This window comes from Phodopus roborovskii, unplaced genomic scaffold (genome assembly GCF_943737965.1).
Source record: "Phodopus roborovskii unplaced genomic scaffold, PHOROB, whole genome shotgun sequence".
In the NCBI taxonomy this organism is placed as follows: domain Eukaryota; kingdom Metazoa; phylum Chordata; class Mammalia; order Rodentia; family Cricetidae; genus Phodopus; species Phodopus roborovskii.
This window is the reverse complement of record NW_026126541.1, coordinates 13,661,358-13,685,739: the sequence shown is the minus strand read 5'-3', so window position 1 is coordinate 13,685,739 and position 24,382 is coordinate 13,661,358. Positions and strand designations below refer to the sequence as shown.

The 24,382-nt window shown below is 42.2% G+C and overlaps 1 protein-coding gene across 2 annotated transcripts in view; it reads left to right on the top strand.

Moving 5' to 3' along the window:
- Window positions 1-24,382, top strand: part of As3mt (arsenite methyltransferase) — a 40,834-nt gene that overhangs the window by 1,657 nt on the left and 14,795 nt on the right. The window contains exons 4-9 of one of the 2 annotated variants that reach the window (XM_051199845.1): window positions 15-151; window positions 2,009-2,078; window positions 4,098-4,179; window positions 6,600-6,731; window positions 7,203-7,345; window positions 10,236-10,370. In XM_051199845.1, coding sequence (XP_051055802.1) covers window positions 15-151; window positions 2,009-2,078; window positions 4,098-4,179; window positions 6,600-6,731; window positions 7,203-7,345; window positions 10,236-10,370 — 699 coding nt within the window. The remainder of the gene's footprint in view (window positions 1-14; window positions 152-2,008; window positions 2,079-4,097; window positions 4,180-6,599; window positions 6,732-7,202; window positions 7,346-10,235; window positions 10,371-24,382) is intronic. The other variant, XM_051199846.1, reaches the window with a different exon arrangement.

Genomic DNA, 24,382 nt, shown 5'->3' with positions numbered 1-24,382 from the left:
TTTTCTTTCTCCAGGTGGAAGTGGCTAAAACCTATCTTGAGTACCACATGGAAAAATTTGGTTTCCAGGCACCCAATGTGACTTTTATTCAAGGCTGCATTGAGAAGCTGGCAGAGGCCGGGGTCCAGAAGGAGAGCTACGATATCGTTATGTAGGGCTACATACAGTCTTTCTGCTATGAGTGAAGCCCGTGTCATGTTGAGCACACAAATGCTACCACTCTTTGATGAATTGACTCTCTGTTTAAGGAATTAAACTAGGGGCTGGAGAGATGGCTCAGCAGTTAAGAGCACTGGCTGCTCTTCCGGGGGGACCCAGATTCAGTTCCCAGCACCCACATGGCAGCTCACAGCTGTCTGTAACTCCAGTTCCTGGGAATCCCGCACCCTCACACAGACACACATGCAGGCAAAGCACCATTTCACATGTAATAAAAATAAACATGTTTAGAAAGCTTAAAAAAGAAAAAGTAATTAAAGTGAACTTAGCAGGCCTTCATAAAGGAAGGGAACGGTAATGAGCTCTCTGCAGACCATTACAACAAAACACAGCTGCCTGAGAGAGAATTCAGGCATGTCTAGCCTCTGGCACAACCATTTGGCCATGGATAGCTATGGATACAGCCCAACACAAAAGCATAAACTTAAACTATTATGAGGTTTTATTGTTTTTTGTTTGTTTGTTTGCCACACAAGTGTGCTTTTGCCGGTATATGCTTATAAGAGAAATTTCATGTTGCATTGTCAATACTCCTGCCCACCAAGCTAAAGTCAGTGAGCTCCCCAGATCAGCCAGACCACAGCCTGCTCTCCTGTAACACATACCGACCACACATATGTGGACTGTGATGGTGGGTCACGTTGTAAGAAATTTGTATTGGAGCGTTTCCTAATTGTGTGAATGTCCGTGTGTACTTACCCAGACTTTGATGATAGAGCCCACTGCACACTTAGGCTATGTGGTGTGTACAAAAGAGCCAGCCTATTGATACTGGGGCCCTACGAACTGGCTATCAGAGCTATCCAGGGTTGTGGTAGTCACTCCAGACTTTTGAAAGAGCCTAGCAGACTGTTTTATAGCGCGTCATTTTGTAAGCAGAGTAAGTTCACCGTAAAACAGATAAAAGTATAGTAAACAAAGGCTGGTGGCAGCACTGTGCATCACCTATGTGCTATACGCTTCTGTAACTGGCAGCCAGTAAAGGTGTTGGCACCAGCCTCACAAACACTTGGCTAATGCACTATGGCACTGATCTGGCTGCTGCACTACTAGACAATAACAGGCTTTATGGTAATCTTGCCAAATTACCACCATGTGTGTGGTATTCTTTTTTGTTTTGCTTGCTTTGAGACAGGGTCTCACCATGTAGTTATGACTAGCCTGGAACTTGCCATGCAGACCAGGTTGACTTTGAATGCACAAAGATCCACTTGCCTTTGCTTCCTGAGTGAAGCCATACACCACCACATTTACCCATGACTGCGTCTCTCTCTCTCTTTTTTTTAATGGTAAATTATGGTGTTTTGTTTCCCATGCTGTCGTTAAATCATGCCCAAGTGACAGGATCTGCTGTGTTTTTTCTTTTGATGCTGAGAATTGAACCCTAAAGAAATGTTTTACCATTGAGCCACACACCCATCCTCAAATGAAAACATTGGGAAAGCTGCCTTTGAGGGACTCGTCTGTTCTCATGTGGCTCGAACATCTTGCATGATAGATGAGAGGCATCTGAGTCCAGGTTTTGTTTTGTTGCCTGGTGAACATCAGGACGAAAATAATAATCATATTTCATATTCATTCTGTCATGTTTGTGCTCACTGGCTGCTTACCGATACGCCTCAAACAAATGGCCTATTTCCCTTATCTTGGGGGAAAAGTTGAATATGAGGAAGATAGGAGAGTCTGGAGGAATCAGGTAGCTTTGATGGTGAATGGAAGCCCCTTTTAGGTCTTAAGGGATTTGAGTTCTTCAACATCTGCTCGTTTTTAACCCCTTCTTAATTTTTAGATCCAACTGTGTTGTCAGCCTTGTCCCTGATAAACCGCGAGTGCTTCAGGAGGTGTACCAGGCGCTGAAGGTGAGGGAGGCTAACTAACTAACTAGTCGTTTACATCCCTAGCCCAGTTACCCCTCCGTCCTCTCCTCATGCTCTCCCCTGCTTTCCCCCATCCCACCTGCCATCCGCCCCTCAGTAAGGGTAATGCCTCCCCTAGGAATGATTTTTCAACCCCAGAGAGGGCTGACAGGGTCATGTTCTCTGCTGGAACTAAGAATCCAAACTCTTGATTTATCCACCAGATTGAGAGGGGGTCAAGTTGGTCACGGTGGAGGGTCAGTTCAGGTCCTCTGCTAGGTAGCGAGTTCAAAGCCAACCTCAATTATTTAGTACACAAAAAGTACACAAAAGGTGGGGCTGGGCGGGGTGGGGCGGGGCTACCGCTGAAATATTTACCTTTTTTCCTGTTGCTCCTAGTGGCTGTTAACTGTGACTCTCTGTAACACCTGAGATGCATCCCGGGAACCAGTTGATTTACCCTGAAAAGTCTCTGTGAATTTGACTTTTCCTAGAACAGACCCTGTTCCTCAGTAATACTATTTCTGATGCTAAGATATCTTATCTTTGGAAAATCTAAGACAGAAATTGTATACGAATGCCTTTTTAAAGGGGGACATTCTGGGGCTTGGAGGACTGGAGGTGTAGTTCAGTGGAAAAGGTGACTAGCATACCCAAGGCCCAATCCCAAGTGTTGTAAATACAAATTCTGGGATTTTTGGCTTAAGGGGCTATTACATAGCTCAAATAGAAGTATCTATTAAGGGCTGGGGTGGGGTTCAGTGGTTAAGAGCACTGGCTGCTCTCCCAGAGTATCCAGGTTCAATTCCCAGCACCTATATGGTGGCTCCCAAACATCTGTAATTCCAGTTCTAGGGTCTCTGATGCCCTCTTCTGGTCCCTGGGGTACTGGGGCACAGATATCTATGCAGGAAAACACTTAGGCACATAAAATAATAAAGTAAACATCTAAAGTATCTGCGTAAGAACAATCTCATGTTATTTCAAGGATGCCATTTTGTACACCAGTCCATGATTTTCACTGAGGTCAACTAAGAGAAGCTAAACATTGCTATTGAATACAGGTGTCCACACTTTTGAAATTAGCTAAATAACACCTTAAATTCCTGAGGGCTCCTTTCACTTAGATGTTAAGGACATATACAAAATTTAATGTTTAATAATATCTCTGTTCTTTTCCTTCCTTCTTTCTTTTATTAATTAATTAATTTTTGAGACAGGGTTTCTATGTACAGCCCTGGCTGTTCTAGAACTCATGATGGAGATCAGGCTGGCCTCCAATTTAGAAATCCTCTTGCCTCCACCTCCTGAGTGCTGAGATGAAAGGTATGCACCTTTACTGGCTAGCTTCATTATTGTAGTTTTCTTTCTTCTTCCTCCCTCCCTCTCTCCCTCCCTCCCTCCTTCTCTCCCTCCCTTCCTTCCTCCTTTCCTTTCCTTTCCTCTCTCTCTCTCTGTCTCTTTCTCACTTTTTCTGAGACAGGGTTTCTCTGTGTAGCCCCTGGCTGTCCTGGAACTCACTCTGTAGCCCAGGCTGGCCTTGAACTCACAGAGATCTGTTTGCCTCTGCCTCCCAAGTGCTGGAATTAAAGGCAGGTGCCACCATTATAACTCAATTACTATAATTTTCAAGGGATAAGACTGTTAATTTTATGGATGTGTCTGTTAGCTGTCTAGACATCTAAAGCTATGTTCTGTTTGGACTTACTAAAAATTTAGGCAACCTGGAATGTATTTGGGAGAGACATTTCCCCCCTCATGTGTTCTTTTTTATTTAAAAACTTCATGTTTACTCCTTCCTTTCTGAGTCTTAGAAAACAACTTTGTGTTGGATAGGACACTGGAGAAATTAAATGCCTCTGTCCCTGTGTGTTGATTTTAATGTTCAAAGGTCAGCTTGGTCAGTATCAGCTCAGGCACTGGAATTTTGAAGTTGAACTCCTGAACTCATCAATTTTTTTTGTTATCTGGGACCAATGCAATCTTTAACCTTGCTCCAAATTGTGCCCTGCTCTTTTTCAGTATGGTGGGGAGCTATACTTCAGTGACGTCTATGCTAGCCTTGAAGTGCCAGAAGACATCAAGTCACACAAGGTTTTATGGGGTATGTGTTCTTGTTTTATTGGCATCAATGATTATTGACTAGCGTAGAGCTCCATCCTGCAAGGAAGTTGGGGTGAGGCCATTGGATGGAGAGAAAGTGGTGTAAAGCAAGAAGGAGCTATTCTTTCCCTACCACCCAGAAACAATATGAAGGCCAGTGAGATGGATCCCTGGGTAGAGGCACTTGTGGCTCAAGGCTGGCAATCTGAGATCGATCCCTGTAACTCCTGTAAAGGTGGAAGAGCCCACAGAGCCATCCTCTGACAGATGACAGGTGACACATGCCCTCGTGCCCCCCCAAACACTATAAACTTTTTTTTTTAAAAAACGTGATATAATCTCAGGCAAATAAGTTCTCTCTTATCGTTTTCTAGGCTGTAAAGTGAAAATAACATCAGACTTAAAAAAACTATTTTGAAGAATAAATAAGATACTTATCACTTTATTGTCATTTAAGAGTCTCTAGAAGTTGAGGAGAGAAATGCATGTTCGTGATCAGTCTGACTGAAAGTAACAACTTTTGCTTTAAGTTGATACATGCCTGTGATCTCAGCTCTTCAGAGATGGAGCAAGTGGCCATTCAAAGCTGGCCATGATGAGACAGTCTCAAAAACACATCTCGTTTTTAAAACGGATTGTGTTAACTTTTTTCTTATTACAGTAATATAAATGGATAGTGTTAAAAGCAGGAAGTAAAATCACTTTCCTTACATGCCTGATGAGCTCAGTCTCCAGAGCTCATAAAAAGGTGCATGGAGAGAATAGACCTTTGCTCTCTGTATGTGTCCGATGGCATTAGGGCCCCACCCAAGAAAAAAATACACAGGCTGGGAAGAGATGGCTCAGTGGGTAAAGGGGCTTTGCTGCTAAATCTGACAACCTGAGTTCAATCCCCATGGTAAAAGGAGAGAACCAAGTTCTGGAAGTTGTCACCTGGCCTCTTCATGTGCTGTCATACACACACACAAACAAATACATATATACATACATAAATATGCCAAGTATTGTTTCACACCTTTAATTCTAGCATATGGGAGTCAGAGGCTGGCAGATCTCTATGAGTTCAAGGCCTGGCCTACATAGAAAGTTCTAGGCTGGCTAAGGCTACATAGTGAGAGGCTATCTCCAAAAAAGTAAGACAGTAAATAAGCAAAATAATTAAAACAAAACATTTCTAAAATTACAAAAAAATGTATTTCCTAAGTCCAAACCCTTTTAAATTTTATTTTATGTATTGTGGATATTTTGCTTACATGCAGGTCCATGTACCAAATGCACAGGGAATATGAGGGTGTCCTGTCTTCTAGAACTAGAGTTCTAGACAACTGTGAGCTGCTACGTTTGGTTCTGGGAACCAAACATGGGTCCTCTAGAAGAATAGCAAGTACTCTCAACCTCAGGACCATCTCTCCAGCTCTAGTCTAAACATGTATAAACAAACAATGTAACACAACTGTGCTGTTCAGTTTGAAGTGTTTGTTTACCAGTGACCATGACATTTGTCTCCAACTTATTGACATGACATTTAAAACTTGTGTGAATATCTTTGCATTTGAAAAGAATCTGTAAAACTCCTTGTGAATGTTAGTGGTAATTATTGTTCTAGTAGTAGATCATTATGAGTCTCTTCTGGAGCTAAGAGGCAGCTTTTATGCCATTTTATTCCCATTCACAGTTCCTTTCAGAGTATGACTTAACTCACACACTAGTGTTATAGTTGTGTCTTAGTAGGACTGTCCTGATTCTCAGAGACCATTAGCTGACAAATTCTGGGGTTAATCATCACTCCCTAGGCCTAATGGATGCTTCAAGGGCCTATTCTTTTGTTTTAAATTTATTATAATAATCTTTTTTTTTTTCATTTTCTTTCCTGGTATTTTGAGAGAGACAGGGTTCCTCTGTATAGTTCTGGCTGTCCTGGAACTTGCTCTGTAGACCAGGCTGGTCTCAAACTCACAGAGATCCACCTGCCTCTGCCTCCCTAGTTCTGGCATTAAAGGCATGCACCACCATGCCCAGCTATTATCTTCATTATTACTATTACCTTTTTTGTTTTGAGACAATGTCTCGTGTAGCCCAGGCTGGCCTTGAACTCTTCATTACCCCTCCCGAGTGCTGGGATTACAGGTATATGCCACCCCGTTTTCTCTTATGTGGTGCTGGTGCAGGGGGTCAAATCTGGGACTCTGAGCATGCTAGGTAAGCCAAGCTACATCCCTAGCTCTTGTGGTTTTGTTTTGTTGAGAAAGGGTCTCACACTCATTGGGATGATCTTAGACTGCCATTGTCTTGCTTCTGTCCCCCACATGCTGGGATTACAGGCGGGCACCTCCATGGCCAGTTAGGCCCTACCTGGTAACACTATGTCCTAGTTAGTTGTGCTGCTGTGTACCCTGATTGATCTGTAATTTTTCTTTTCAGGCGAATGCCTAGGTGGTGCTTTGTACTGGAAGGATCTTGCCATTATTGCCCAAAAAATTGGGTTCTGCTCTCCACGTTTGGTCACTGCCAATATCATTACAGTTCAGAACAAGGAACTAGAAAGTATAATTGGTAAGAAACAATAGCATTGGACTCTGTGGCTACAGTGGGAATGGCTTTAGTTCAGTAGTTAGTTACTTTAGTGTTTCTTTCTTTCTTTCTTTCTTTCTTTTTATGTCTGTGTGAAGGTGTTACAGACAGTTGTAAGGTACCACGTGGGTTCTGGGAATTGAACCCCAGTCCTCTGGAAGAACAGTTGGTGCTCTTAACCACTGAGCTGTCTCTCCAGCCCCCTTAATGAGTGATTCTTACCAAGGGAAACTGCATCATCTGCTAGTGTCCACCTTGTCTCCTGGATAATCGGCTCCTCCCTCAGAGTGGCATCTATAAAGTATTTGGAACCCTTCACTAAACAGCCTGAAGCGCCCAGAGATAACTGAATGCACACAGTGAAGAAAATCTCCTTTACTGTTTGCTCGGTCCTCCTTTGTGGAATGCCGCTGGGGTGCAGGAGGTGAGTGAGCCCTGTGTGTCTGCTTTCAGGTGACTGTCGCTTTGTGTCTGCCACGTTCCGACTCTTCAAACTCCCTAAGACAGAACCAGCTAAGAGGTGCCAAGTTGTTTACAAAGGTGGAATCACAGGGCATGAAAAAGATCTGATCTTCGATGCAAATTTCACATTCAAGGTAAAAGAACAAAAAAAAACAAAGTTTCCATGGGGTGGCAGTGTGTCTCAGTGGAGGGCACTTGCCAGCCTGTGCGAGGCCCCATGCTCCATCTTCAGCTCTGTGGTGTGGGTGGGGCTGCATCCCTTATTTCTGCAGCGTTCTTCCCACTCTTGTGTGCCCACCCATTCCCCACCACCAGCCACAGTACCTTTCCTCGATCTTGAATTTGACCTTAAAATGCTTCCCACTATTCTGATGTTGGTTGGTTTGTGTATTTTTTCCTTAACCCAAGTCTTTGTTTTACTTACAGTAGAAAAATATACTTCTTATACATTCATTTGACCAGTGATTCCAAGGCATAGAAATTAACACCCTCTTAATTAGTTTAAAATATCTTAGGTTTAATAAGTGCTTCAATTTTGGAATTCCTAGTAAGGACATATTATCTGAATGATTACCCAGTGGCAAACTCAGGGCTTCTCCTTTGAGCCCCTGGGCTCTGGAGAGAAAGGCAGAGGCACCGGCTGTGTATTTCTGTGACATCCATTAGATGCCTATGTTGATTTTCCTTCCATGAGGGCTTTGTCAAATATCCATTACATGAGATCTGCATGCAGCCTTTGGGTTACTCTGACATTCTGACCTATTTACTCATTCTGGGAGACATCTGGTAAGCCACCTTTTAACATTCTGCATGGTTGTCACACCAGATAACTTAATGGCAACCCTGCCATTCCTGCGATGCATTCTTATCCCGTCTATCCCTTCCTGGGTCCCTGATTGTCTTTTGCCTCCTTTCTCCCTCTGGCTGTCAACTGTGCTTCTCATTTCTTTAGACTTCTTGAATGTTCTTCTCGTTTCTTTAGACTCTTGCTTTTCACATTCAGTGTTCTGCGGTTTTCTGGGCATCAGCTGAATTTCTTTCAGTCTTCATCATAATCCAGTTTACAGGCCAAGGCAAGATGGCAGGCTCTTCTTTCCGGTGGTCTGAGTCTGCATGCTTGGGTTTTATTTCAGAGGCCCTGTCATTGTCTTGGACGGAGGCATTTGGCTTCAGTGAGTTGAAGAACACTGACTGTCTGGACACAGGGAATGGCCATGATTTAGGGCTATAGTGTTGACCTCTTCCTTTCCATTTACCTGATGGCCATGTCTGTCAAGTCTTCCCCCCCCCTACTTCACCCCCACTCTTTACCCCCTCCCCACCCCCGAGTCAGAATCTTAATATGTTTAGGTCGTGCTGGCCTAAGACTCACTGTGCAAATCACACTGCCCTTGAACTCATAAAATTCTGCCTGCATCTCTATCCCCTGTATATTGGAATTAAAGGCTTGGTCTCATCCTTATTTCTGGAGGGGTTTAAACTGTATCTTCATTTTCAGATTTTACATCACGTTTGCCATTCGGCGGCTCATCTGTCTTTATTTCCCACTGCCTCTTGCTGTGTCTTGATTCCTGGTCCTTTCTTCTGGTTGAGTTTGATGGGCGGCAGATGGCGCTTACCACCCTACCACGCTCTTTCCCACTCCATCTGGAAACACATTTCCCTGGGGTAGAGGACACTCGCATCTCAAATGCTTCACACACTTCTCAAATACATCATGCTCTCACTCTGTCAAGGGCCACGGTGGGGAGGTGGGTGGAGGCTGCAGAGGCTACACCTGATCACAGGGGTGGGTGTCACACTGTATGATCTCTTGCTTTGTGTATTTATTAAGTAAATTGGAAAAGACATTTTCTCAATATTATAAACATATTTTTAATTCCATTAAGGTTAAAAATAGTATAATAATGTCAGGTCATCAGTGTTGGCAAACACCTGGAATCCCAGCACTCACGGGGCAGAGGCAGGTGGATCTTTGTGAGTTTGAGGCCAGCCTGGGCTACAGAGCGAGTTCCAGGACAGTCAGTGCTATCTATATACTATTATCCATTTTGTTAAGCAATTGAAAATATTTTGCTGTGTTTGCCTTATTTGTGTGTAAACATATGTGTATATATATGCATATATGCATGGTCATATGACCTATAACATTTCAGTCAAGAAAATACTATATACAGTAGCAGTGCCATAGATTATAATAGAGTTGAAAATATCTCCGGAGAGATGGCTAGGTAGTTAAGAGCATCGGCTGCCTTTCCAGAGAATCCACAGTTCAGTTCCCAGCACCCACATGGTAGCTCACACCTGCCAGTAATACTCAGAAGCAAACAAATAATCAACAAATAGGATCCCAACAAATGGATGATCATCCAAAGCCAGGGAGGTCCTTGCCTATAAGGGCTCACCAGCAGCCACTTGAGGAGGCAATGTAGGATGCTAACGAAGCACAGGGTCCTCACTGCAGGATTTTTGTTTTGTTTTCAAAGCAAAATCTGAGGCTGAGAATGTAGTTCAGTTGGTAGGGTGCTTGCCTACCATGTATGAACCTGATGTTTAATCCACAACACTGCTTGCAAACAGGCATGATGGCACATTCCAGCACTTGGAAGATAGAGGCAGGAGGATTAGCAATTCAGGTGTTACTCCTCCAGATTGAAAACAAGAACACTACCACAGTTTAAAGCTAGAGTTGAAGCAAGTTTTAATTAAATTCTGACCAGGTGGATGGGCTCTCACCAGGTCCATACCCAGATACCTGGGAAATGCCCCCCAATATATGGCAAGGGTTTAAAAAGGAAAACCCATAATTCATTGCATCAGGTCCAATCATGGGCAAGCATATATCCTGACATACCTCCAGCCCACACACCAGCTCCAGTGTCTTTTCTAATAGGACTGAAGTGCCGGGCCGGCCGGGCTCGGCAGGGAAGTGTGCTTGCCTGGGAAAGCCTGGCAATCTGAGTTTGATTCCCAGAACCGAAAGGACCCAAGTGACATCTTTTGATACTTAATGCTGCTCTTTAGGGAGGCGAAGCTGTTGAGGTGGATGAAGAGACCGCAGCTGTCTTGAAGAACTCCCGTTTTGCTCAAGATTTTCTCTTCACACCTGTGGGAACCACGCTGTCGGCTACCCGGGGCTGTTCTGAATTAGAAACAAAGGTTTGTTTGCCTTTCAATTCCCAATTCCCTACTTCAAACAGACCCCTTAAAACAACCACAGACTAAAAAAAAAAAAGTTTTCTTTGTGACTGACTACCACAACTAATACACATACATGATTTGACCTAACACATTCTTTTCATTAAAGATTTATTTTATGTGTTAGGGTGTTTTGCCTGCACATTATGTCTATGTGCTGTGAATCCCCTGGAACTGGAGTTACAGATGGTTGGTAGCTGTCATATAGGTGCTGGCGATCAAACCTGGGTCCTCTAGAAGAGCAGCCAGTGCCCTTAACCACTGAGTGGTCTCTCAAGCCCCTAAATTCCTTTTTCTCCCAATTCTTAACAAGTCAATAATAATCTTTGGGTTTTTAGAATATCTGTGAGTATCTATATGCCCCCTACAATTGTGTGTGTGTGTGTGTGTGTGTGTGTGTGTGTGTGTCACAGTGCATGTGAACATCTCAGAGGGATGGCTTGTGGGAGTTGGTTCTCTCTTTCCACCGTAAGGGGCTTAGGGATTAACTCGGGTCATCAGCTTTGACAACAAGCACCTTTACCTGCTGAGCCATTTTGTCCACTCCCCATTTTATGCTTTTAGAAATGTATAACTCAGTGGCATTTAGTTCACTCACGAGGTTGTACAACCATCAATACTCTCTACTTCCAAAACTTTCACCACCTCATACCCATTGAGCGTCTATTTCCAATTCTCCTCCGTGCTAGTTCTCAGAAGTGGCTGACCAACTTGATTTCATAGTTCTGCCTCTTTAGGACATTTTATATGGGTAAACTCATACACACATGGCCTTTTGTGCTTGTCTTTTTAACCTGTGTTTCCAAAGCTGCTTCTTCAGTTAGATCAGGGCTTCACTCCTCTTGGAGTGGGTCTAAAAGACATTTGTTTATCTGTCTTTCACCTGATGTGTTGTCCTGCCTCTTGGAGACGATAAATAGTGCCATTAGGAACATGAATACGCAAGTACTTGTTTGAATTTCTGCTTTCAAAGATTTTTGCATCTCTACCTAAGAATTATTTTGTCTACATTTCTAACTTGTGGTGGCTTTTGATGTATGTGTTTGTTTTTGAGACAGGGCCCCACTGTGTAGCCCTGGCCAGCCTGGAACTCAGTCTGTAGAGCAGTTGGTCTTGACCTTACAGAGATCCTCTTGTCCCTGCCTCTAGAGTACTACGGTGGAAAAGGAATGTCCCGCTCTGCCGGGCCTATTCCTAGCTTGTCAAGAGCCACAGCAGCTGCACACTCACTAGCACTGTCCCTAGCACAGTCGCTAGCACTGTCACTGGGACACAACAGTCTTCATTGTGTCACCACATGGGCCAAGAGCAGGGACAGAATTGTGTTTACCAGAAGGCGTACGATCTGAGAAGGCCATGACCTAATGCCCTAAAAGCTGCCTTCCCTTATCTACAGCCAGCAGCTTCAGCTGAAGGGGGAGCAAAGGCAATCATTCTCGTCCCTCTTGTCAGGTGGCCAGCCTTGTCCCTGAGATCTATGATGTCAGCGCCTCCGTCCTTATCATCTCTTACTCTCTTCCCTTGTTCTCTGAACATCTGGGCCAACTCTGGTCAGTTTCCTCCTAGACTGTCTTTATCTTCTCCAGGGCCATCTGGCCTGGGGAGGTAACTCAGAACAAAGATGCCACTAGCAAGAACGAGTCCATGCAGACCCCTTGCTGTCCCACAAGAGTCAAATGTACCCTCAGAACATAGAATACAAAGGTGTCCTCAGCCATCTCTCCAGTCCCCCTGTGAGTAGCAACCCCGTAAGTCTGTACTGATGGACAGTGGCTCTCTGCTGCTGTGCAGCCAGCAGTTAGCATGGCTTCTCATCAGAATGGGAGCTTTCCAGAACTGTATACGTTAGGGCACACCATATGCAACAGCAAGCAGCCGTGCTAAGAAAGAAATTTAATACAAGGAAAACTAGGAAGGGTTCCCAGATGCTGGGAGGTTCTGGAGCCAGAAGGCAAGAAAAGAGAGGGAAACAGAAGAAATCGGTCCACCCTTCCATTACATCAGAGATTATTCTACAAACCATCATTACTGTTGTTAGGCCTATTTGATTTATTTGGCTTTTAAATTTTATTTATTTACTCTTGAGACAGGGTTTCTCTGTGTAACAGTCCTTACTGTCCTGGCACTCACTCTGTAGACCAGGTTGGCCTCCAACTCACAGAGATCTGCCTGCCTCTGCTTCTGGAGTGCTGGGGTTAAAGGTGTGTACTACCACTATTGCGGTTAAATAAGGATCAGGATAAACAAATAGGCCCAATAGATGTTTATTCAGGGAGAAATAACTTACAGCCTAGACAGATGAACACCAGCAATTTCCACCAGATGCTCTCCTGTCTGAGACCCGCCAGCAAGAGAGCTTTTCCAGGCTCTTCCTCCGACCTCCTTCCACAGGTCACTTCCGCCCATGGCTCCACCCCCCAATGGGCGTGGTCAGTGCCACAGAAGGACTATCTCACTACATTTCCCCTTTTAGTCTAAAGAAAAGATTTAGGCTTAATACAAAACTATATACAAAACAGTGAATAACAAGTGTGCTCTAAGAAAAGGAAAATTGAGAACAAAATGACCTACATATCTAGTCCTAGGGTGAAGGCATAACGGAGTTTACAATAGAGTTGTCCTAAGCTGGAAAACGTAAGTCTAGTACCTAATATATCTAACTAGGAAGAGAGAATAATAGTTGTGATAGTTTAATCTTCAACCTCATCAAGACCTGAGAAGGAAAATAATGATACTAGGGTAGACAGGAAGTGCGGATGGGCAACTTCCAAAAGGTGCAGCGAGGACAGAAACAGCAAGCCACCTGGACAGTCACCCTAGGTCTCACAGCAATGTTGGTACACCCAGTTTTGGCTAAGGCCAACAGAACTTGACAGACCACAACAACAGCAGGGAGGTAGAATGGCTTTCTTACCCTGACTTGGCAAGGTCCAGCAGTCTTCTATATTTGTCTCCTGCAAGCACATAGGACTGCATGTCCAAATCAGTGGTCAAGGTGGGGGCAATTCTTTGCCCAACAGGCCACTAGCTGAGGCGAGAATGAACTCCATCAGGAGCAACAACAGTGTCCAACATATTTTCGGGAAAGTGCACGGTGCTGTCAGGAGCAACAGTGTCTCATGTCAACGGAGTACTAATATTAAAACATTTAAATGCCATGTTCTGCATGTGTATGAAGTGATTGAAGATTAAGCATCTATATCTGACTAATCTCATAGGTACAGGAAACATGAGTGAAGATAATCTGTAATACTCAGGAACTTAGCTAAAATACTGATTAAAACTTCCCTGAATAAAGCAGGACCAAATACTTAAACAATATAATTATATACATATACATACATATAAATCCCTAAAATAGAGGTAGAGTAGAAATGTCAAGACAAGAGGTAGAACTATAAAGGGCAGCATGATAAATATCCCAAATTGTATCAATATACAAAATGTCTTGAATACAGGAAAAGTATACATACATAGAATATGGTAAAAAATAATGTACATAAAACATCGTAAGTGGAAAGATTTAACACAAAATAACAAAATATAAACTTAATTTTACCTAGCTTACCACATATAAGAATACATAACAATGTAAGCTGTAAAATACTATCTCATTCTTACTCAAATACACAAGAAAATAGGCTAATCTACCTATATCCCATCTAAACCATACCTTTCCTAACCATTCCCTATTACTGTCTAAAAGATAAACCCAAGTGTAAGCATCACCTTCCATACCCAACCCTAAATAACTAAAACCAACCCAAAGACGATGACTATTATCCCAAAATTCCAAGGGTAGGGAAAGGGGGCGTCGTTATCTTAAGGTTACGTCCTGCTGAAATAGGATGATCCTGTAGGAAGAAAATTTTTAGCAACCAAATTTCTCAACAGAACTGGTGGTGACATATGTAGCTAGTCACTGTGTGGCAGAAAATTTTTGACTGTAGTTTTATTTGAAACTCTGGCCAGGGTGAAATAAAAAAGGTGCACCATTACAGCTAGCTAGTCATGAGTTGCCTCGAGCAAAACAGTCTCAAACCGGTTTTAGGGCGATGTTTGTAGTTCAGATGCATCAGGTTGAGTCAACTGGAAACGATGATGTGGGGCCCCATCTTCTTTCGGGAGAGTTCAAAGACTGCTGTTAGGAATCGTTATTATTCCTTGTGGAAAAGTTACACATCAATATTAAAGTAAAATTTTCAAGTTTTAAGGTATGCATTAGGAAAAGACAACAATAAGCATTAAAACGTATGTGAGAAAATTAGGATTTCAGAGAGAAAATTGCGCATAAGAAATGAGTCCCCAGATTTTGTTTTCTTCTGCCTTACACCAATTGGCTTCTTGATTTAAGGCAGAAACCATAAATTTAATCTTAACAACATGCTTGAATTTAGAGAAGGAAAGCCAAATCCAACTCCAAAGCCAGCATTGGTTTACATAAATTGGAACTTCGGGAATACTAGATAGTAGAGAGAAATAGATTTCTGTATAGAAATAGTTTACTACAATTAAATATATATATATATATATATATATATATATATATATATATACCATATATCAGATTCTGCTTCCTTAAGTGATTGTTTCTGAAGAGCTGTCTTCTCTTCTGTAGGTACCTACATGTTCAGTGTCTTTTGGCTGTTTGATGATAGGTTTTCTCTGTTTTCCTGTAAAAACAAGAACAGAACACTTCCCCTACCTTTGAGAGGCCTCCGCACACCTCATGGGACCTAATTTGTTGGATGACTTGTCATTTCTCTTCATTAAGATGTTTCTCTTGTTCAACTCGGATCTTGATTAACTTAGATGGTATCCATAGTTTTTCTTCTCTTGTAGATACAAATGCAAGACCCCTACCCCAACGTAACACATATCCTGCTTTCCATTCTGAGGTCAGTACATCCATGAAGTACACTGGCTGATTTAGTTCAGAAGTTTTTTCTATTGTCCAGTGTCTTTCTGCAACTGTTTTTCCTTTTTCATCAGCATTAAGAAAGTTTAATGTTAATAAAGCATTATGTAATCTGTGTTTGGGTGTCTTGTTCCTCCTGCCTGTTTATGGAGCATTTCTTTTAAAGTACGATTGGATCTCTCAACCACTGCTTGTCCTGTAGGATTGTGTGGTATACCAGTTATGTGCTTTATGTTATAATACTCAAAAAACTGTTTCAATTTGCTGGAGACATATGCTGGAGCATTGTCACTTTTTATTTGTGCAGGTATGCCCATAATGGCCATTACCTCTAATAGGTGTGTGATAACAGAATCAGCCTTTTCAGAGCTCAGAGCAGTAGCCCATTGAAACCCTGAAAATGTATCTATAGTGTGATGTACATATTTTAATTTTCCAAATTCTGCAAAATGAAACACCTCCATTTGCCATATTTCATTCCTATGTATACCTTTAGGGTTACTGTCTGGTGGTAAAGGAGTTTGGTTATAGAATGAGCAAGTAGGACATTTCCTTACTATTTCCTTGGCTTGTTCCCAAGTGATAGAAAAATCCTTTTTTAAACCTCTGCTGTTCACGTGGTGTTTCTTATGAAACTCTGAGGCTTCTAGCACGCTTCCTATCAATAAACGATCAATTTCATCATTGCCTTGTGCTAGAGGACCTGGCAGACCCGTATGGGATCTGATGTGTGTTATATATATAGAATGAGTCCTCTTTCTGATAGTATCTTGTAACTGTATAAACAATGAAGTTAATTCTGTATTGTCAGGAATAAATTCTGCAGTCTCTATGTGTAAAACGACTCTCTCTGCGTATTGAGAGTCAGTAACTATATTGAGGGGTTCTTTAAAATCCATAAGTACCATGAGAATGGCATACAATTCTGCCTTTTGGACAGAACTGTAAGGGCTTTGAACCACTTTGCTAATTTTTCCTGATTTGTATCCTGCCTTACCTGATTTGTTTGCATCAGTGTAGAATGTATGAACTCCAGAAATAGGTGTTTTTCTTACAATGTGTGGAAGGATCCAAATCGTTTTCTTTATGAATTTGATTCTCTCAGTTTTGGGATAGTTGTTGCTAATCATTCCCAAAAAGTTACTGCAAGCTCTCTGCCAATATTCGTTATCTTTCCATGAGGAGGAAATTTCCTCATTAGTTAAAGGTACTATAATTTCTGCTGGGTCCCTTCCTATTAGCTGACAAAGTCTTAATTTACCTTTTATAATCAAGTCAGAGATCTTTTCTATATATGTTTTTAGTTTTTTATTCTGTTTATGTGGTAGGAATATCCATTCTAATATGATATCTTCTCTCTGCATCAAAATCCCTGAAGGATATTCTCTAGATGGTAATATAACCAGAATACAGTCTAGGTTTGGATCCACACGGTTCACATGTGCTTCTAGTATCCTCTTTTCTACCCATTCTAATTCCTTCTCAGCTTCAGCTGATAGTATTCGTGGATATTCAAGTCCTTATCTCCTTTTAGGGCCATTTTCAGGTTTTTCAAATCATGCCCTTCTACTCCAATAATGGTTTGCAGTTGAGAAATCTCTCCTAGTAATTTTTGAAGGTCATTAAGAGTCTGGTAGTGATCTCTTCTGATCTGTACTTTTTGTGGTCTAATTTTCTGTAGACCTATTTTATATCCTAAGTAGTTGATAGACTCTCATTTTTGTATTTTTTTCAGGTGCAATTTGTAATCCCCAGCGAGGTAAAACTTCCTTTACTTTCTCAAACATTTTTTCTAATATTTCTCCTTTAGAGTCAGCTAACAATATATCATCCATGTAATGATAGATTATGGGTTGTGGAAACTGTTTACAAATTATTTCTAATGGTTTTTGTACAAAATATTGGCACAGGGTGGGGCTATTTAGCATTCCCTGTGGCAAAATCTTCCATTGATACTCTTCACCAGTTGAGAATTATTGTAATTAGGTACCATGAAGGTAAATTTCTCTTTATCTTGTTCTTGTAAAGGTATAGTGAAGAAGCAATCCTTTAAATCAATAACTATAATAAGCCATTCTTTGGGTATCAAAGAAGGCAAGGGCATTCCAGGCTGTAGAGAGCCCATTGGCTGGATAACTTTATTGATGGCTCTCAGGTCTGTAAGCATTCTCCATTTACCAGATTTCTTTTTGATCACAAATACAGGAGAATTCCAAGGGCTGGTTGATTCCTCAATATGTCCAGCATTTAGCTGTTCCTGAACCAGGCTTTCTAAAGCTTCTAACTTCTCAGAGGTCATAAGCCATTGTCCTACCCCGACAGGTTCCTCTGTCAGCCATTTTAAAGGTAGGGCTTTTGGTTCCTCTGTTTGTTCAGCAATTGTATTCTGTTTTTGTACAGCCTGGATATTTGGTATCTGTCTTGTATAGTACTTTATAATATTTTTTCCACAATCATGAGGTCGTTTATGGTTCCTATCTAATACTGGAGGAATGTTAATCTGTGTATTCCATTGCTGTAATAGATCACGACCTCATAAATTTATCACTACATCAGCCACATATGGTCTCAACTTTCCTCTCTGTCCTTCTGGTCCTATATATTCAATCCATCTCGTGCTTTGTTTTACCTGAGACAGGGTTCCAATCCCTAAGAATTGAACATTTACCTCATGCAGGGGCCATCTTCGAGGCCAAGATTTATTAGATATGATAGTTACATCTGCCCCTGTGTCCAGGAGACCGTCAAACAGTCTATTATTCATCTTTATCAATCTAGGGAATGTTCGGACCACCTGTGACGTGGGGGCCTTAGAGAGGCCCCCCAAGGAGTTTCTCGATGGTAAAGGGTTTCCTTGCTTGTCTCTGATCGATCTACACTCATTTGTCCAGTGTCTGCCTTTGCCACACCTTCTACATAACCCAGGAGGCTGAGGCCTCCTGTTTGACTCATTCCTGGGAGTGCTATTTCTAGGGAAGCTTTGCCTACAATTTCTTTTTAGATGTCCTATCTTACCACAGTTATAACATCTGACATGTTGATATCTCTTCAAACCTTTGGAGATGGCTTCTCCTACCCAAGCTTCTAAGTCACCATAGTAAGGAACTCTGTTATCTTGATGTCTTCTCTGACCTTTAGATATGGCTTCTCCTACCCATGCTTCAGTCTTATTGTCAGTATACTCAATGTTGCCTGTATATAGGACCCATTCATCCAAGGGTGCTGATCGCATTTTTAAAGGCCAAAGCACCTGTTTGCATTGAGGATTTGCATTCTCACAAGCTAAAGATTCTATGAGTATTCACCTAGCATCTATGTCTGCTACCTCTAATTGTACTGCCCTAGATAATCTTTCTAGAAAGACACTAAAGCGTTCTCTAGGTCCTTGCCTTATCTTGGTATAGGGTTCTATCCTCTCTCCTAATTCATGAACCTTATCCCAAGCATTCAGAGCTGCTGTACTGCATAGAGACAAGATATGTTCATCATAGGCAGCTTGGGTTTCTGGGTCAGCATAAAGACCCTCACCAAGAATTTTATCTTGGGGAGCTTTATAACCTTTCTTTAAGCCCTGAAGTTCAAGAGCTTTTGCTTCCTCTCTCCATAAAGCCCTCCATTCTAATTGAGAGGAATTTTCAAGGACAGCTGATGTTAATTGATCCCAATCCTTAGGGGTTACCTTGTTATTCCTTGCCCATGATTCTACTAATTGCTTCACATAAGGTGAGTGCATGCCATAAGAGACTATTGCTTCCTTTATACCTTTTAAATCTTTCATACGTATTGGTTCCCACTGATATGCAACGACAGCTTTTGGGTGTTTTTTCGTTGCTGGTTTTTCATTAATAGATACAGGGAAAGCTCCCCTGACCCTAAATGGTCTGGAAAATTTTAAGTCTTTTTCATGCCCTGTTATCTGTAGTTCTTCTTCTGATGTATCCGACTGATGGTCTTCTAAAGCCTGAAATCTATTCACCATTGTTTCTTTGAGTGTCTGAACTTCTTGAATCAAATAACTTTCTAGAGACTTCATTGCATCAGTCAGTTTCTTACTTTCTCCAACTACAAATGATTCCATGTTTTTAATCTTCTCATCCTTAGATATTATCTGAATGGCATGTAAACTGCCTTCCAGAAACAATGTTCTATCTGCTAGCTTGCCATTATCCTCAGACATGGAAGAGATTCTATCATCTTGTCTTTCTATCTGATGTTCCAGTTTTTTAAACTTATTAGTAGCTTCCTCCAACCAGGAACAAGCTGTTTCTGCTAGCATGTTAATGCATTGCATTGTTTCTGTTCTGGTTATTGAGGTATCTGACATGAAACAAATTCTGTTTTTTACTTGGTCATTTTCATGTTCCACGGTTTGTATTCTACCTGTCAGCTCTCCAACGCCATCTTCAATATTCTGAACCTTTCTTTCTATACTTTCTATGCTTTGAATTCTATCATTTTCAATGTTTCGAATCCTTGTTACTAAGTCTCCTATGGTTTGTACAAGTTCCTTATTGTTTGCTGTAATCTCAAACCATTTCTTTAAGAATATCATGTTAATGATGAGACCCATTGCTATTACAAAATAAAAGTACATATTGGTCCAGTCATAAGTTTCTTCTGCTAAAATCCCTTCTATATATGAAGTAAAATAATTCCTAAAGTCCTGCATTATAAAATTATCTGCCATAGTTATGGAACAATCGATCTCAGATATTATATCAGCTTAAATTGCAAAGGATGTTACAATTACCTTAGGTGTAATTCTGCTGTCCTGGAACTTTGATGCTTTTAGTTGTAGATCTCAGCTTGTGGTAGTTATGCCTGGAGGTGTACCACCAAATAGCGTTCAGCCGCAGTGGACCCGTCTGATCCCGGTTCTGCCCGGAAGTGTACCACCAAATATCGTCCGGCAGCAGACGATCCTTCTGATCCCGGTCCCTGTAGAATAGCTCTTAACAAACTATGGCAAGCGAAATTTTGTTAAAAGGAGACTTGTGGAATTGCTGGGACCGCAGGACTAACCACGGAAAAATGCACAAGTAGGGCTGGTGCCTAGCGGCTCTGTGTGAATGCAAAGTGCAGTGCGGAAATGGGCAAAAAATGAGAAGCGGTGAGTGCTTTCTCAGGCCCACTTTGGCGGCAAAGATCTCCTTTGCAGTAAGGAAGAGGCAAATGTCCCAAAGCTGTGGTGAGTCCACCTGGTTAGGCAAGGGACCCTGCCCCTTGGGGATGGTGGGGGAGGGGATCGGCATCTGCCGCCTGGGTGAAACCCAGGTCCTCTAAAAATCCTAATCCCGCTTCTGACACCAGATATTGCGGTTAAATAAGGATCAGGATAAAAAAAATGGGCCAAATAGATGTTTATTCAGGGAGAAATAACTTACAGCCTAGACAGATGAACACCAGGGAATTCCACCCGATGCTCTCCTGTCCGAGTCCCGCCAGCAAGAGAGCCTTTACTGGCCCCCTCCGACCTCCTTCCACAGGTCACTTCCTCCCATGGCTCCACCTCCAATGGGCGTGGTCAGTGCCACAGAAGGACTATCTCACTACACTACCACTGACTGGCTTACTAATTTTGTTTGTTTGTTTTTGGAGACAGAGTTTCTCTGTATTTCTTTGGAGCCTGTCTTGGGACTGGCTGTGTAGACCAGGCTGGCCTTGAACCCACACAGATCTGCCTGCCTCTGCCTTCCATTTTTTAATATTAGATTTTTTTTTAAAAAAATTTATGCATATGACTGTTTTGCCTGTATGGATGTGTGTGCACCACATATATGCCAGGTGCCCACAGAGGTCAGAAGAAGGTATTTGGTCCCTGGAACTAGAGTTAGGATGGTTGTGAGGCACTTGGTAGCTTTGATCTGAGTTTCTTTCTAGTTTAACAATATGGAACCCATGTCCATGCTTAGTGGCTGTTTGCATGTCTTCTTTGAAAAGATGGCTCACAAGTTTTGGATTGGTTGTCTTTTGCTATTGAGTTGTAAGAGTTTTTTTTTTTTTATGTTTATATTCTGTCTGCTTTGTTTTGTGATGATGAGGTTAAACCTGGGGCCTTACACACTGCAGGCAAGCTCTGACCACTGACCTGTACCAAGACTTGTACAAGTGTGTTCTGAATATCAGCCCTGGAAGATACATATAGCAAGACTTCTTGATGTCTTGATAGTATTCCTAGTTGCTCAAAAGGCCTTACTTTAAGTTTGGCTTTGAGTAACTCATTTGTGTTCTCTTTTGTTGGCACTTCCTGAATCATGTCTAAGAATCTGTTGTCAAATCTGTTATGGAGATTCTCTTACTCTTTTTTATGACTTTGCTTTCCCATCTTGGAATTTAATTTAGCATAAATATTGGGATAGGGTGAGGGTATATTATGTGGCCTGTTGCTTGCATGGGTTGCTTCGGGGGCCCTTGGAAACATCCTTTTCCGTGTGAAGCTCATGTATTTGATCTTATGATGACTCTGTCAGGGTTGCAGGCAGCGTGCAAGGTGAATTTAGAAAGTCATCGAGCACAGTAGGCAAAAGTTTGCTATGACCAGGTCATCACATCCATTTGTGCCTAGGTGCAGAGCAAGGGACGTGTGAGTGTGATGGAGGTCCTATGTAGGACCAAATTTAAGTCCCCAGGTCTCAAAGAAGTGGGGCTTTTACAAGTTCAGTGAGTATGAAAACATGGTGTCTGAAGAACGACTCATTGCCAGTGGCTGTGGTGTCACTCATGAGTTTAGACAGGTGATGGTGGCATTCATTTAGGTGGTTTCCACAGAATTGTCCTTCCTCAATCATGTTCACCAGCAAGTCCTGCATTGTAGCCATAAATTTAAAAGATTTATTATTTATTTTATTTTATGTGTATGAGTATTTTGCTTGTATGTGTATGTATGTCTGTGCACCATGTGTATGTCTGGTGCCTGTGGAACTTAGAAGAGAGTGTTGGATCCCTTGGGATTGGAGTTACAGATGGTTGTGATCTACAGTGTGGGTGCTGGGAACCAAATCCACCTAAAACAAAAATTTAAGGTAGAAGTGTGTCCTCTACCTTTTTTTTTCTTTTGAGACAGTTTTATGTTGCCCAGATTGGTATGAACCCCTGATAGCCTGTCTCTACCTCCCACATTCTGTATACAGGCACGGACCACCCTGCTAGGTTCAAAGTAACTATTTGTGGTTAGGGAAGGAGGGAGCCCCCAAGGGCTAAGAAGAGAAAAGCCCAGCAAGCATGTGCACATGTGGGCTGGTCTGTGCACATGTGGGCTGGTCAGTAGATCCCTATCTGTGGGTATGCACACTGACCACATCTTTCTTGCAGCCCCTGTCTTCCTCTCCCTTCTCATTCTAGCTGCTACTGCCTAGTAACTTAAAATAGCCAATAAAAATGTATGTAGTCGTGTATGAGAGACAAGCCAAAAATGTATAAAAGCCTCAACCTTGACACGTTTGGGAACTCTAGTATTTGGAAAATAATTCCCTAGAATTCTGTGGGTATAATGGATGATTTTCTGTCGGAAGAAGCTTTGGAGTCCTTTTTCTTAACTACAGAGCCTGGAACATTTCATTCTAAGTATCAACTAGTCCAAGTTTTACTCTGCTTATTAAGTAATTACCACCTCTCCACTATTTTGAAATGTTGCCTTGAATCATATTCTTTTTTTTTTTTTTTTTTTTTTTTTTTTTGTTGTTGCTGCTTTTTTCCCCCCAGACAGGATTTCTCTATGTAACATCCCTGGAACTGGCTTTGTAGACCAGGCTGGCCTCGAACTCACAGAGACCCTCCTGCTTCTGCCTCCCGAGTGCTGGGATTAAAGGTGTGCACCACCACTGCCCAGCCTTCTTTTCAGGATTCTATAATTTTTCTCCCATGAGCCCTTTACTCTGGTCTCAGAAATTTATCTTTCTCCAATGTTTTTTTACTTTTCTGCTGTTTGTACTTTATTGTAGTTTATACAATGGGCATATATCAAAATACAGAGAAGCCTTGTAGTGTTTTCCCCTCACAGTCTACAAGGTAATCAAGTTTATTAGAGAGCGGCTGTGAGGCCAGGCCTAGACTTAGTGTCCGAGGACGAATGCCAAGCGCTGAGGGACAGGCAGACAGGCCCGGGTCTGCACAGTCCAGTTCATCGATGGTCTTACTGACAGAAGTGTGGTCCTAGGCAGCAGCAATACTGGTTGGAGCCCCAAAATGTGGGCCGGAAAGAGGAACATATATGTGGAACAAGACATGTGACTTTACTGCAGCTGGGAAGAATCTGTCTATCTTAGGGATTTATCTAGGGGCCAGCCCATCCCTGGTGCTGGGTACTTGTCTGATGGCTTCATCTGTTATCATTTATGGGGAAGTATTGGCAGTGCTGATTCTTAGGGGTACTTTGGGAATATAACCATGGTAGTTACAGCTGAAGACAGCTGCAGTCACACCAACATCAATCTTTTCTGTTGTTGTTTTTGAGACAGGGTCTCACTCTGTAGCCCTGACTGTCCTGGAACTCTCTCTCTCTGCAGACCAGGCTGGCCTTGAACTCACAGAGATCTTCCTGCCTCTGCACCCCCAAGCAGGTGCCACCATCACCCAGCTCCAAGACCAATCTTTACACAACATTCCTTATAATTCTCCCTCACGCGCTTTCCTGGGCCACAGTACACCCTGATCCTGCACTGCAAGGGGTGTTAGCACTGTGTTTGTTAGCAGTGCACTGTGAGGCCATTTGCTCAACTTGCAAACAAAGTCCACAGCATCAGTAGACATGCTCTATGGGAAAAGACCAGACACTTATGAAAATAATAACAATTCAGAGAAAGACATAATCCACTGTTCTGCCAGAGTCACCAGAACAAAGCCAACAGTCTAGCTAGCGCATCTCCTACAGAAGGGGAAGACTGACTAGGCATTAATTTAGGGTTGCTAATAGCCCTGCTTCCAAGACACACACTTGACATACACAGCACACCAAACTAGCCAAAAACCAAAACAAACAAACAAAACCCAACCGAAGACTGCAGTGATGCATGGAAATCTAAATGCAAATTCCTAATGAAATGGGGGCTATAACCCA